At 33.2% G+C, this 15,182-nt stretch overlaps 1 protein-coding gene across 8 annotated transcripts in view; it reads left to right on the forward strand.

The window, feature by feature from the left end:
* Window positions 1-14,897, forward strand: part of LOC111043658 — a 36,146-nt gene extending 21,249 nt beyond the window's left edge. For 4 of the 8 annotated variants that reach the window (XM_039423253.1, XM_039423258.1, XM_039423260.1 and 1 more), the window contains exons 2-8: window positions 20-108; window positions 1,237-1,414; window positions 3,521-3,581; window positions 4,952-5,147; window positions 6,449-6,605; window positions 8,785-8,927; window positions 14,512-14,897. In XM_039423253.1, coding sequence (XP_039279187.1) covers window positions 20-108; window positions 1,237-1,414; window positions 3,521-3,581; window positions 4,952-5,147; window positions 6,449-6,605; window positions 8,785-8,927; window positions 14,512-14,667 — 980 coding nt within the window. In that variant the 3' untranslated portion in view covers window positions 14,668-14,897. Of the gene's footprint in view, window positions 1-19; window positions 109-1,236; window positions 1,415-3,508; window positions 3,582-4,951; window positions 5,148-6,448; window positions 6,606-8,784; window positions 8,928-14,511 lie in introns of all 8 variants that reach the window. The other 4 variants (XM_039423252.1, XM_039423254.1, XM_039423256.1 and 1 more) reach the window with 1 other exon arrangement.
* The last annotated feature ends 285 nt before the right edge of the window (window positions 14,898-15,182 follow it).

The raw sequence follows: 15,182 nt of genomic DNA on the forward strand, positions 1-15,182 counted from the left end.
TATTTAAATTGCATTGCAGATGGAGATCACCATGCCAGCGTGTTTGGGGCCTACCATAGGAAGTTTTTTGAACAGTCTGTCACACTGACAGCCAAAATGTGGCCTCAGGTAAGCATACTATAAATTAGAAATATTCCTATCTCACAGCTGGTGAATTTTTGAACAACTAACTTTATCAAAATAATTGAATCCATATAAATATAGGCTGCTTGGACATTATAAATATTAAACAAATACAGTGGTACAGTTTCGTATCTGGTTTATACGCTTTATCGATGCATAAAATATCAAAACACACATTTGTTCAGACCCTACAATGTTATGTTTACTACTGTTGTAAACGTTGTAACTCAGATGAAAGGATAGGTTAGGGAGGTAAGGTGGTTGCTCTCAAATTGCAATATTTCGGTATTATTCGAAATACAGTATACAGTTATCGTACAATGATGCTAGATTCAATATTTTCAATTACGTACACCAGATATACGAAGCCTTTGTACCTACAAAACCAATGACAGTTACTGTCACAGTCACAGTTATAATGAATTAATTTACAAGCGATTTTCACCAATAGAAAATCAACTAGAATATCAATAAGAATTCTAACGGTAATTATTTTATATAGTGAGGCTCACGTTAAGCGGTGAAGGATGTGTTGCCGATTCTCTGCTTTACCACTGCCTTGACAGTTATAAAGGATAACTGATACCGGTATATCTGATGTAATATTAACTGTTCATTGAAATAATCAATTATATTTTATTCGTCAAAAAAATATGAGTGGAATAAGTTTTTCCAGGGTTTTCAGAAAGACACTAATTAAGAAATAACTGAATTAATTCTCAAAGAAAATACAATTTTTGCAACTCTACAGTACATAATAATTCAAATAAACTAGTGATTGAATTGTGCCTGGAAGTCTCTTTTTATGGAAGGGAGAAAGTTAAAATGAAAAATCCAGGCGAGCGAAGCGAGCCTGCTGAATCTTTTTCTGGATGATCCAGCCGGTCCTAGACGGATAATGCAAGCGATGCGAGCTTGCTGGCTAGTAATTTATAAATTGTTTTAATTAAAAAAAAAATGAATTGTGGTGAATTTGAATCGTCACATGCAAGCCCATATAACTGGATATATTTTAATTGACAACTCCGCATCGACTGTGTTGACGTATTGAATACATCCTGTTTATTTTCTCAACTTATTCTATAAGGACTATAATTAATTTGCATTGGTTAGGACAATGGGACGGCAGCTACATCGAAATGGCTTTGGCGGTGGGGCAGCTGGCGTGTGCCCTCCGAGGACCTGCCCCTGTTTGTGGGCATATTCTGCGGCATCACACTTGTTCTGCTTCTAGTGGCTGTTATAATCCTATGGCGTTGCTGTGTGGCGCCTCATCGCAATAAAGAATATCGTAAGTTGTTCTTATCACATATTTTCCATTCCATACTACATATTAGTGCGATATTGATCGATCCATATCATATTTTCCAGATTTAGTGAAATATTTTTATTTTATTCGGGTTTGAACCTATGTAGGTTCTAATGTTTTTGCTTATAGGTCTATATATATTTTGGACCCAAAATTGGAGAGAAACTATTTAGTGATAAGCATAACCTATTGTTGGATTATTTCTTTCAAATTTTGGGAAATGAACAGTTTTGGACTTTGAGCATATTGTCCCTTTCCCAATCTCATAATGTATTAAGAATAATATTGTATCTGTAAATGTATGATTGTAGTAAACGAAAATTGGAGAGGCAGGAGATGGTGGCTCCATCTATGAGTGTAATTGGTAAATTTCAAGCAGTAAAAAAAGTTCAAACATTACGTATGCTTCGTGTTTGTTCACATTTAACCTGACTTCTCATTAAAGATATTTTTTTTAAATTCAGTCATACATTTTATTCTAACTGAATAATTTGGAATGGACATCAACATTTCAAGCACCAATTCAAGCCTTCACTAAACCGTTGTAATTTTACAAGTGACGAGTATTTGTTTGTTTTTCTCTAAAACATGAATAAAACCGGATTTTAAAATTGTCATATGATAAACACATCTCCAATATTTAGAATAACATATGAAATGTAAAGCTAGAAATTTACCAATTTCATTCAGAGATGGTGCCACCATCACCCGCCTCACCAATTTTCGTTTACTATAATAATTATCTAAATCAGTGTTGGAGTGAAATCTAAAACAGTAGTTTTCCTGAAAATGATCCACACATAACCTTGTGCATGGGTAACATGATTGGGAGAAATGCTTTTAAAAGTAAGGTAGTGATGTGAAATTCCCGGGAATGGAAGATCGAGAATGACTAGAAATTCCTTCACTTCATGGGCCAGTCACATATTAATATTATTATAGAGATTAATTGATTGAAAGATTGAGAAGGCTCCGAATCTCAGTTAGTGGAGCTGGTCTTTAGCAGTCACCCTTCCAACGAGAGTACTGAGATCACTAGTATTCAATTATCTGATCTGCTATCAGAAACATATAAGTAACACTCATAAAGGGAGTAACTTACAGCCGATAGCACGGAATTTATCTAGACCGATTATAAACAATCTAAGAAGAGAAACACTCCTTGATATTAAATTCGTTTTTGGAGACCTATTGGTCAGTTGTTGGTAATGGGTCAGGATCCTATTGATCATTCAATTGTTCAGATTAGATAAGTGAATTGCTCTCTGTTCTCCCATTTCGAGGGTGACTAATAACTGACTTAAAAACACTTGGTGGTGGTTCGGAACCCACCAAAAAGTGTAGGCCCAGTCATTCCATCATCATTTCTCCCATTACGAACGCACAAGCCTAGGCATCTTCATCAGCAGAGAAAATAACCTGAGTGTTGGATAACTTGTTGCAAATGGTTGTAGGAATGCAATTAACGATTTTCCTATTGCAAACTGCAATGGAAGGTAAACTCGGACATTGGATCTGCAGCTCAACTGTAACGGAAATTGATCAATTTCCAGCACTTGCTGTAATTTCATGCCAGTTTCCGTTCCTATATCCGGATAAAGGGGATGAAATGGTTCTATTCAAGTCGTTTATCATCATTAATTTTTCCTCTGTGACAAAAGTCATTCTCAACAATTGACATTTATCCTCTTCTTATTAATCGATTATTATAATTTGTTTGATTATTGTTATTTCATTTAGGATAAATGTTCACTCATTATTTTAATTGCCACAGAAGGTTTACGGTTAGATATACGGTTTCTCAACAGAACAAGCAATGTTTTATTTGATCCAATATTGTTCATTGTGATCTACCGTTTTTTTTCATTGTTAATTTTTTTTATTATTCATTTATCCTATCTATTATATTCTTAATTTTATCTATTTGGATTAATCTGGTTGATTACATTTGTTTTTTATCTTTATTAGAGTTTTATTGAAATTTTCATTTTAATTACCGTAACATCTTTATCTTTATTTTTATTAACATTTTTATATTTTTATTTTAATTTGAAAGTGATTCTATAGTCAGTTCAGCCATTCTTACAGGTGTCAGACTAGGAGACCTGAGTCCCACTCAATCTGGACCCGTTGTGCCCGTTTTACCTAGGTAAGTGCTCACCACACCGCATTTACATTGATTCTAATAGTTTCTAAAATCACTTACCATTTAGTAATTTGCTTTGCAATTATTCGTAGATGGTTGATAAAATAATCAGCTATCAATGTGTGTACCTCACAAATATGTGCAATAAAGTGCATAGAACTCAGCTGTGAGGAAACAAAGTTTTATAATAATTTAATTATTATTTCCAGTCTGGAAATCCAGTTGCAAATGTAATTATCTATTTAATCAGCCAATTATTAAATTGTTTACTTCACAAATATGTTTGAAATATGTTAACTTAGTCATGACAGTGAATAAAGCTCTACTGTGAATAAGTTAAATACACTAATTTCATTACAGAATAATTGGAAAATGAACTTGTCTGGAAATGAAATTTACTTGTCTCTTCCAATGGTAAATATTGTAATTAAATGGCTTCTGATCATGCACACAGCAAGAGAGAATTTCTGAGAAGCAGATTCAATTTTCTATCTTGGTGCAATAACGTTCTGACATTTTTCGCACTCTGCAAAAACTAGTATTGTAATTTAATTGTAAAGTTGGTTCAGTCACTAGAGAAAGGTAGGCTCTAAGTAGTCATGACCTTCATTTTTATTTGGATTGTAGTATGCATTTGAAAATGGACATTATTATCAGTCTGTTGTGCCTTCATATAAGTCCATCACAATACATCCATTGTTATCATATTATATTTCTGACCAACACTTTCCTTTTTAGCGCTACTGAAATTATTGAAAATCAATGAAAGAAAGAAAAAAAGAATCTTTATTTCGCCGAAATACAAAATACAAAATCACTAGAAAATATTTCCAATAATTAAGACAATAATAATTGAAATATACATACATAATCATAGAAATGAAAAATACATTGTACGAAATAAAACACTGTATGCAAATGAACTTGATAACAAGGTCACGTCCGCATTACAGGAGCATCATTGAACAGAAAAAGTTCTTTAAAGTAAGCATAAGTAATAAAAAATAATATTAAAAAATAATAATAATAACCAGAAAAAATAAAGAAAACAAAGTTTTACAATCTTAAACTAGTTTTAACTCTTCAAGAGAGACCTCTTCAATACATACATTTACACTCGAAAAGGGCTTGAAGAGTTCTTTATCTTGATGTATTGAAGAGGCTTTTGAAGAGTTGAAATGCGTTGTCATAAAATAAAGGGCACTTAATCATTTTTATTGATGTTTCAACAACTACACATGTATCATAGCGAATTGGTAAATGAGGATACATTTTAGTTACGAATTCAATAATGTTGAACTGTTCTCATTAATATTGCATTTTTAGTGAGTTTTGAGGAACATGTTGATTTGTCAATTTGTGGTTGTGTGCAGCCACTCGGCAGTGTTTGCGCATGCGAAGTGCGGAGGCCAGTCGCAGTGGAGCTACGACAGCCGGTTGGTGGGAGATCCGCTAAGCACCGGTTCCAGCCAGCACTGGTTCTACAACGCGCATGTGCTCAACCTCACCCCCACCAGCCTCGAGTGCAGTGTGCCGCGCTCTGTCAGTGTGCCCACGCACCAACATCAGGTCAGTTCAAACAATATAATACACTAAAATGTATTCAGCTGGATTCTCAAACATCATTAACAGTTTACGTGTCCGGTAGAAGAATAATTCTACGTATTAATAATAATCAACAGTCATGTAGTTTTTAAGAAACAGGGATTTATGACAGTGTAGAGCCTTTACATTTACAAAACTCACTCATTCAATAGGCAATCAAATGTTCACAATTATCTAGTAAGGAATAGTAATGAAAATAATGAACGACTAAGAAATTGTCAAAAAAACCAAAGATTTATTGATACTTAGAAAGACCGGTTTCGGTTATTACTACATCTCTGATAATACATAACTAACTAACTCTGATAAGTTTATCAGAGATTGACAATGGTGTAATAACCGAAACCGGTATTTCTAAGTATCAATAAATCTGTGGTTTTTTGACAATTTCTTAGTCTTTTTCATTTAATATCACAATATCAACTTCTAAACTACACAGAAAGTGAATAGTAATGATTTTATTATAAGGGAACATAGAAGATAATAATTTGAACAAAGTCCAACATTTATGGGAATAAAATTCATGAGGTACCTCCCGGGTAGCATCAGAAACGAGACGGATAGGGTAAGGTTCAAAATAGAGTTTAAAAAAGTACCTAATACAGTAATAAACGTATCGTTTTGAAGAATTTCATCGAGTGAACTAAGGATACTTACCTTAACTGTTATTGTTTCACATAGTGTCTCAGCCCGAGCGAGCGAGTATGAATACAGCAGTCCCATTTAATCTCTGGGTCTTCAGTGACCCGGCGTGATTTCAATAAGTGTCTAATTCTTGAAGAATTATTATTTAATTCAATGATCATAAATATGGAGTAAAAAGGCTGTCATTTAGAGCACAATAAGTGAAGAAATTGCTTGTTGCTCTGTAAACAACATTGCAACACTACAACAGTTTCCATGAAGGCTGTGAATGCTTTGTTTCCAGGCCAGGCGGCGCCATTTCCCAAAATAGATATAAATCCGTCGAAAGATATTTTCAGTTATACTGATATGATTGTAGTGGGAATCCACCTTAAATGTGTTTAAGTTTCTAACATGGAATATTGATGTTTGCATTTAAAAATTCAATTTATCTTGCTTTCAATAGAACAACTGACATGATATCAGCGGCATTTTGATCGAGTTCTTCAGTCATATTCAACAAACAATGTTCAATGATTATTCCAAACTAGATATTGAATACAACTCTAATATTCCATATTCTCATATTGATGATTTTGTATCATGGACGCCAGTTCTAATTTTGAAATTGTTATTGACAGACAATACAAGACGCTGAACATCGGCCTCCTAGACCACTGAGTCAGCCAGCAGCTTTATCCCCCAGAGCCAGGGCCAGCCTCGACCTGGGCCCTTGTTCGTTACCTCAGATATCCGAGTTCAATCCTCAGGACAGCAGTCTACACGTGTCCAGTAGTGGTAAGTAGCTTTCTTCATGTCAGTACGTGTAACAAGAAACAGGGATAAGTTATTCTTAGACAGACATAATCTGGAGTTTTATAAAAAGAAGCCTTCATACATTGGGGCAAAATTTTACAATTTTTGCCCCCCGAAATTCAAGAAGAGGAAAACTATGTTAAATTTAAAAATAGATTGAAAGATTTCCTAACAAAGAAAGCCCTTTACAGTGTTGAGGAATTCTATACAACATAATTTCTCGCTTGTTTATTGTATTATTTCATAATATTCTGTGATAAAGTATAAGTTGTTTATTATTTCATTGGATGTGACACTATTCAATGTACAATATATAAAAATTATTTTAATTGAATTGTAACCTCTATTTTAGAAATCATCGTCTAAAATCAACAAATTTGTGAGACATTTTAGTGTTGGAATTTTTATTTGTATTATTTCAATTGTATTTATTTCAACGATCTATTAATGATTTTTCTTCTGCGTTATTGTAAATATGTTGTCTTTGAATAAAACTTGATTTGATTTGTAATACTAACGGACTATATTACTGTTTCATATGGGAACTGTAGAATTTTTCTATTATTAAAATTGGGTATAGTTGTTCAAGAATATTTGATAGTAGAATTAAATATATAACTGTACATGAACAGAACAATCTCTAGCTTTCTTCAGAGTTGATTACTCCACACTTTCAGCTCAGTTGTTAAAAATCTATATAATAAGAGAGAGTAGGGTTGTATTTGTTCGCATCAAAACATGTCAAAGTTGTGGATTGCATACTGGAAAAACGGGAATGATTTAGATCTCCAAATTTTTGCACATAGTTTCTAAAAATATCAATCTCATGCTCCTCGAAGCCCAAATTTCAATTTTTCTTCTAGATTTTTTCATAAAAATGTTCAAATTTCATTTATGCTTCATGAAGTTTCATACGGCATACAAGACATTGTTGTAAAATGTGTTTAAAGGAAGCTCATAGAGAAATTGATACGCTGGTAGCAATATGTGTTTCGATACAGGAGTTTTGATACAAATGCTGGCAGCCTATGTGTCAATGATACTGATGAGTTGTTACAGGACATTTATACAGATCACAGGTCAGAGAAAAATAATCTATACTATAATAAAGGAAAGAACTGGCTTATAAACGTACGAAACAGGAAAATTTGACACATCATCACGTCTTTACTACTGGACTGATTAACTTGAAATTTTGCATATAAATTCTTAACTAACCAAGGATTCTTATATGCCTATTTTCAATTTTTCTAGATTTCATTACGTCAAGTTTTAAAATAAACCCTTGCGGAGCACGGGTTACCTGCTAGTATATAAATAAATTTAGAATTCAAATTGTAGGCTATTATTTTCTAATAGTTTTTTGTAGAGAACTATATCAATTTTGATTATTCAGTAACTTATAAACCGGAAAGAACAATCGCACTTACAGTATGAACAGAATGGAACTTGTGAACAATTAATGGAACATTAAACACTCTTTTCAACTAAAAATGAAGTTTTTTCTTTGAGTGTTCAGTTTTCTATCAAATGAGCTTTAGATTGTATTATTGTATTTTTTTGGGTACCTGTAGTGAGATTTACGTTATAAAGTCATAACCTGATTTACATCGGTTTGTTATTTTTGTATCTCATGAGACAAAGCAAATAGCTCTATCCTTTTTCAACTTCACACCGTTCCCTTATCGTGTTTGGACTATGTAGAAACTATCAAAATATTTAATCTCAATTATTATAAAAATTTACTATTAGCCTAAATTATGGAAAAATATTTTTTCTTTGCCAATAAAATTTAATTTATATATTATTAATAACAAGTATCAACAATTAATATTATATTCGATATACCGGGGTAACATGAAGCATGCATAGCTATCGCGGTGATTATAGAAGGCAGTGGAAATATGGAACTTGGCAACTGTGCCGTCCAATCCACTCACTTCATAACGTGAATCTCGATACAGAAGTCCAATGCTACATTCTAGACATATCATCACCATTAGCATATAATTTGACTTTGCTGTTATCCATGAGGTGGGAGTTGATTTTGTTCAACCTTGTCTAATAACGGATATTTTTTAGTTTAATAATAACTCACCAATCCTTCCTTAACCAATTTCTTATTATGAATATTGTCCAATGATTATTGTGTTTCCCTCAGTTCTAGACCACTATGGCTCAAGGAACCTGTTTCCGCCATCCTACGGGGCTACCATGTTGAAAACACGTAGTCTTCCGGCGTGTGTGAGGTCCAAAGCACGCCCCCATTCCACGGCCGACGATCCAGCCGAACTCTATGCCAAGGTATTCTTAGTTTCAAAAAATTCACTCAATCCTTTTTTGCTCAAGCTGGCTCCACACATGGCAAGTGTTTGGCAAACATGTTTGTTGAAAGCTTGTAACAATATTGGGAAGGCTCTATTTTGGACAAATGTTTGGTCAGAGCATATGTTTGGACAAACAATTTGCCAGTAGTTGCTATGGGAGCAAACAATGGATCGATTTAATAAAAGCTCGTAATTGCTGATTTAAATTCATTTTTAAGCAAATGCTAGGATTCGAGTCATCTGAAGTTGTATTAGGCTAGTTTCACACTCATTCGGTTCGTTTCGTTTTCGGCAAATTCCGATAAGTGTGAAACGGTAATTCGGTTTGAATTCGGTACCGAATAGAAACCGCATAGAACCGAACGCCCACTTGACTCTAATAAATTCCATCAGGTTTCAATTCGTTGCTAGCGAGAGGATACTTTCACACACTTTCGGTTCGGTTCGTTTCGTTTTAGGCGAATTCCGATAAGTGTGAAACGATGATTCGGTTTGAATTCGGTACTGAATAGCAACCGCATAGCACCGAACGCCCCCTCGACACGAATAGGTTTCATCATATTCGAATTCGTTGCTAGGGAAACAGGAAAAAACAAAGTCTTTATCACACGCTTGCCTTTTTTGTTTTTATTTTAACCTGATATCGTGATTATCTGTTTTAAAATTTTCAATTCAAAATCATATAGTCAATTCATTTCTGTTAGTTCACAGGAACATTTTTTTCTCAATGGATAGTTTGCTAAAAAAATATGAAAAATATAAATTAAAACTCAGGGAGAATTTTAACTTTTTTTATTTTTCCACGAATATTACATGATTTCATCAATGGAGAGAAGAGATGGAGTTTATATACCATGTGTCAAAACAAGGAACAAATTTTCAATTAAAAAAAATCTCTGAACATCCAAAATTAACATAATCAAGAAGAAACTATTCAAATAATTCACAATTTTTAATCAACTTGAAAATTTTGTTTTTCAAGAAATAACATCTTATAATTTAACACCAGCTGTTATATTTAAATATACCAGCATGGACTGTGAAAATCCAAACACAGTTGTCTTTGAGAAGAAAATACCTAATTAGAACCGTACGAATTAAAACCTGACATGTATGAAAGCCTCTGTACAACTTTTCACATTAGAATAGAAAAACAGGCATCTGAAAAATCGAATAACTCCAATAATTTCATTGAAAAAATAAATTTTGACAAACTCTTGGATTTTTTAAAAAAAGAAACCTGGATAGATGAGATTTCAGAATTGGATAACTCTACTAACTTAGATAATATAGTTGACCGTTTCGTAAATAAGTTGTTATCTTATATAAAATTATCAACTAGTCAAATAGAATTAAAAAGGAGGAATAGACCCCTAAAAGAATGGATAAGCTCAGGCCTGGTAAATTGTATAAGAACAAGAGACAAAATGCATAATGCCTTGAAAAAACAACCTTTTAATGTCACATTGAAAGAGAGGTATAGAGCCTATAGAAACTTATTAAATAAACTTATTAAATCAGCTAAATTCGAATTCTATAAAAACAAACTGAAATCATGTGAAGGAAACAATAAAAAGGTATGGAACTGCATCCAGGAAATTTTAGACACTAAACGTCATAAGCTCCCCCCTGATATTGATCCTGAATTATTAAATAATTATTTCTCACAGGTGGGAAAGACATATGCAGAAAAACTATTTGAAGAAAATGAAAATTTTCCTCAAGAAACTGGTAATAATTCTAACTTTCGATTTCTGAATTCATTTTTCATACGTCCTACAAATTATGATGAAGTTATAAATCAGATAAATAGTTTAAAAAATAGTGCTGCTCCTGGTTTCGATAATTTAAGTAGCGTTTGTCTTAAAAGAATAGCCCACTTCATAGCTCTACCTCTAACTTTAATCTTCAATAAATGTATGTAAACAGGGCATTTCCCAAGTCATTTTAAAATTGCCAACATAATTCCATTACACAAGTCAGGAGATAAAACAAACCCAACCAATTATCGTCCAATTAGCCTTATAAGTAATATATCCAAAGTTTTTGAAAAAATTATAAAACAACAGGTTGTTCCATACTTGAATAAATTCAATTTAATAAACAAATATCAATATGGTTTTCAAGAAAATAAATGCACTGAGGATGCCATGGCTGAACTTGTAAATATAATAACAAATAACTATAAGTCAAATAAAAAAACTTTAGCTGTATTCCTGGACCTGGCTAAGGCGTATGACACCATCCCTCATTCAAACCTGCTTGAGAAACTTGAAGGAAATGGCTTTCGTGGTCCAGTATTAAGACTATTTGCTAGTTATTTGGAAAACAGAACACAAGTGATTAATTTGAATGGAAGGGAGAGTAAAATAGCTTTGTCAGGATTTGGCCTACCTCAAGGAACAGTATTATCCCCGATTCTATTTCTAGCTTACATAGACGATTTATTGAGTCTTCCTATTCAGGGGTGTAGGATATTGTCTTACGCGGATGACACTGTATTAGCTTTCACTGGATCCTCGTGGGACAGTGTTATATCTCTTGCTAACACTGGACTTTGCAGGGTGAGGTCTTGGCTTGTGAAGAATGTTTTGACATTGAATTATAAAAAAAGTGTTTATATGACATTTTCTCCGAACTCGAGTACACAGCCAACTGACAAAATAGATAATGTAAATGCAGTTAGAGTACATAAAAGGACTTGCTTGAATGACCCCAACAATGATGATATGAGTTGTCCATGTCCTGTGTTAGAGAGGGTAACTGAAACAAAGTATTTAGGTGTCACTTTGGACCCAAATCTAAGATGGAATAAGCATATAGATAAGATGTGTAGCAGGATGAAATTCATGATTCATAAATTCTATAAACTGAGCTTACTAAAAGAGAAATCTTTAAGTAAAATGGTCTATCTTGCATACGCCCAATCAGTGTTTCAGTATGGAATTAGGGTCTGGGGTGGTGCTTTTAATGCTCATTTCAATAAACTAAATATTATTCAAAAGAGTATACTCAAGGCAGCACTAGGAGTGCATAGAAGGTACCCTAGCCAGCAACTTTTTATGGAGTTCGGAGTTCTGTCAGTTAGGCAACTGTATATCAGAAATCTTGTTAAATATATCAGCAACCATATACATCTTTTTACACCTCATTCAACTAATTATAGTTTTAGATCAGTAAATAGATGCTTTGTTCCTCGAACAGATCTAACTATATGCAGAAGACAATTCAATTATACAACAAAAAAGCTTATTAATTTTATGCCGGAACATTTCATTGCAGGAAAACCTACAAAAGCACTTAAATTAAAAATTGAAAGCTGGATAAAGACAGAAGATATTATACCTAAAATATTTTAATTTGATGTACATATACTGTCTTCCTCAGTTCCTCTAAATTTATTATTAGTAGGGCTATACTCCCAGATTAATTTTTCTCTCTCTGAGTTTAAGTTTTATTTTTTGTGTCATGTGTACTGTATTGTATTGTTTTCCTCTTTTTGCTTACAAAAGGAATTGCATATATGCTACAAATGAATTACATTATGTTACTAAATGTTACTATAATTACATATGTACAGTGAATTGTAGATTAATAATTACATGAATCATCTCTTTTTCTTTTGAGTTTTTAAATTATTATGAATTCATTCTAGTTTTTCTACTCTCTTAGTATTTCACTCTTAGTACTTCTTCTTTTCGGATTGAAATTTTATTATTTTTTTTTCTAGTTTTTCATACATTCCATATGTTTCTTTTTTCTTTATTATATTTTCTCTATTTTCGACTGAATCTCAAGCCACTAATTATAGCCGACTGATTACTCGTTGCCATCGCTCAAACTATTTAGTTTTGCTGGTAACGCCAATGATAATATTATAATCAATGTTTAAATGGAAAATATTTCAATTTTAAGTATATGACAATTTTTATATTTTTCACATTTGTAAAGTTGTGTTTAATGATTTTGGCAATAAATATTTCTTTCTTTCTTTCTTTCTTTCCTCATTCGTTTTCGGTAACGAACCGAACCGAATGAAACCGAATGCGTGTGAAGCTAGCCTAATGCTGTCAGAATAGCTATAACTAATGACTATTTGCATAGAGAAAAGATAGAATAAGAAGATATCCCACGGTATAGGGAGTTTATGTTCCAAATTTCACTTAACTCAAGACGATAATTCTAATATTCATTTTTTGTGAAGCTATGTGAGTCTGGCGCTGGTAGTGTATGATAATGTGTCGTTCTGACACTCACCTGGCCAAAACAGTGATAAACAGGCATACTTCTATCAAAATTCGGAAAGGGAACAGTTTTGTGAAGCTATGTGAGTCTGGCGCTGGTAGTGTATGATAATGTGTCGTTCTGACACTCACCTGGCCAAAACAGTGATAAACAGGCATACTTCTATCAAAATTCGGAAAGGGAACAGTTTTGTGAAGCTATGTGAGTCTGGCGCTGGTATTGTATGATAATGTGTCGTTCTGACACTCACCTGGCCAAAACAGTGATAAACAGGCATACTTCTATCAAAATTCGGAAAGGGAACAGTTTTGGGCTAGGCCTGTTGGTCCTTTTCTGATCATGTATTTGATTTGAATACATGAAATTTAAATAAATGAATTATTAGATAGTAGTCAGCTTGAATTAATGAAAAATCGGCTTGAGTTGAAGAAAATAAATGTAGAACTGATAAAATCTGTGTGTTTCTACTTCATTTGTGGAACGGTTCTCTAATATCAATCCAGTCTTTGGAATTTATCCTTATTTTCTAGTTCTGGTCAAAACATAGTGGATTGGCCAAGGTAGAATGTATTAGAGAAGGTCGATAGTTAGGCTGCCTTTATTTTAACCTGGAGGGTGAAGTTGGGGCACAGCCGGCCCTCTCTTCCACTTGACCCTCCAACTGGAAGTGTTGAAAATAATGCTTGTATTCAAAGGTGTCAGAACATATTGGAGCGGCGAAGGTAGGGTAGAAGGTGGAATGAGGCGGAGACATTTAGATACATTCATTATTTTAAAACTCTCAGCGACCTTCTCTGAGTAGACCTACTCTCTACTTTAGCCGCTCCACTATGTTTCGACATAACAATCAAAGGTACACAGGCTGCAAAAGTTTGAACACTATCGTTCAAAGCACATCATCAAAACTTTACATCTTTCCCTTGGCTTTAGCATCCTGGAATTAGTTGGTAGCTGATTCTTTTCAGTTATTTAAACACTCTCAGCGACCATCTCTCATACTCTCTACCTATGCCACTTCATGCAAATCATCACTATTTTCTAGTTTTATTTTCCATATTCTTGTGTTAAAATGTATCACTTGTATTATGATGTCATATTGATGACAATCAATAGACATTATTTGACTAATGTACTTTTAAATTAATAATGTTATTCTATTCTACGCAGCTACGTTTTGACCTAGACTAAAAAATACATTTATCTTAAATTAACTTGATCAATTCGTGTTTGTGTATCACGTTTATTCTATTATATGAAATTTTAACTTCAATAAAATAATTATAAGACTGCATTATAACATTGTTTTTGATTTGCAGGTAAACTTCAGTAAAAAGCGGAAAAATCGCATGCGTAACGACGAAGCGGCTATTATAGCTTTAAGCAAATCGCGAAGTCAATTCTTGTTCAAGGATACAGACTCCTTGGTAGATAATGAGGCTGTCGTCGTTTATGACGAACGGACTGCGTTATAGCTGTGATCTAAAAAACAATAATTATTTACGACTCAAAAAAAGTACAACGGTGCTAAAGAAATACAATAATTTTTCAATAATCGATCATAATCAAAAGTTTTTTGTAAATATGATACTGGTAGTATAGTGTTAATTGTTTACTAATAAGCACAAGACTGCTGCAATTTTGTTCTTTGTAATATTGTTATGTATATACCACCATTTATAATAAATGTGTTCATTATCTAGCATGTGTTGCACAAGTTATTGTTCTCCAGAATAAAATTTTAGGCTACCTAAATTAACAATAAATTACCAGCTTTAAAAATATTGTTGATTGAAGTATATGACAAAGGCCCGGTTGCACAAAAGCCGATTAAATTTTAATCGTGATTAATTTCACGAGAACCAACCAGAGAAGGCGTTTTTGAAAAGATTCTCTGATTGGTTCTCGTGGAATTAATTACGGTTAAAATTTAACCAGCGTTTGTGGACCAGCACTAAGTGTTCAGACCAATCAATAGCATGTCTCAGGA

This window comes from Nilaparvata lugens, chromosome 3, assembly GCF_014356525.2.
Source record: "Nilaparvata lugens isolate BPH chromosome 3, ASM1435652v1, whole genome shotgun sequence".
NCBI lineage: Eukaryota > Metazoa > Arthropoda > Insecta > Hemiptera > Delphacidae > Nilaparvata > Nilaparvata lugens.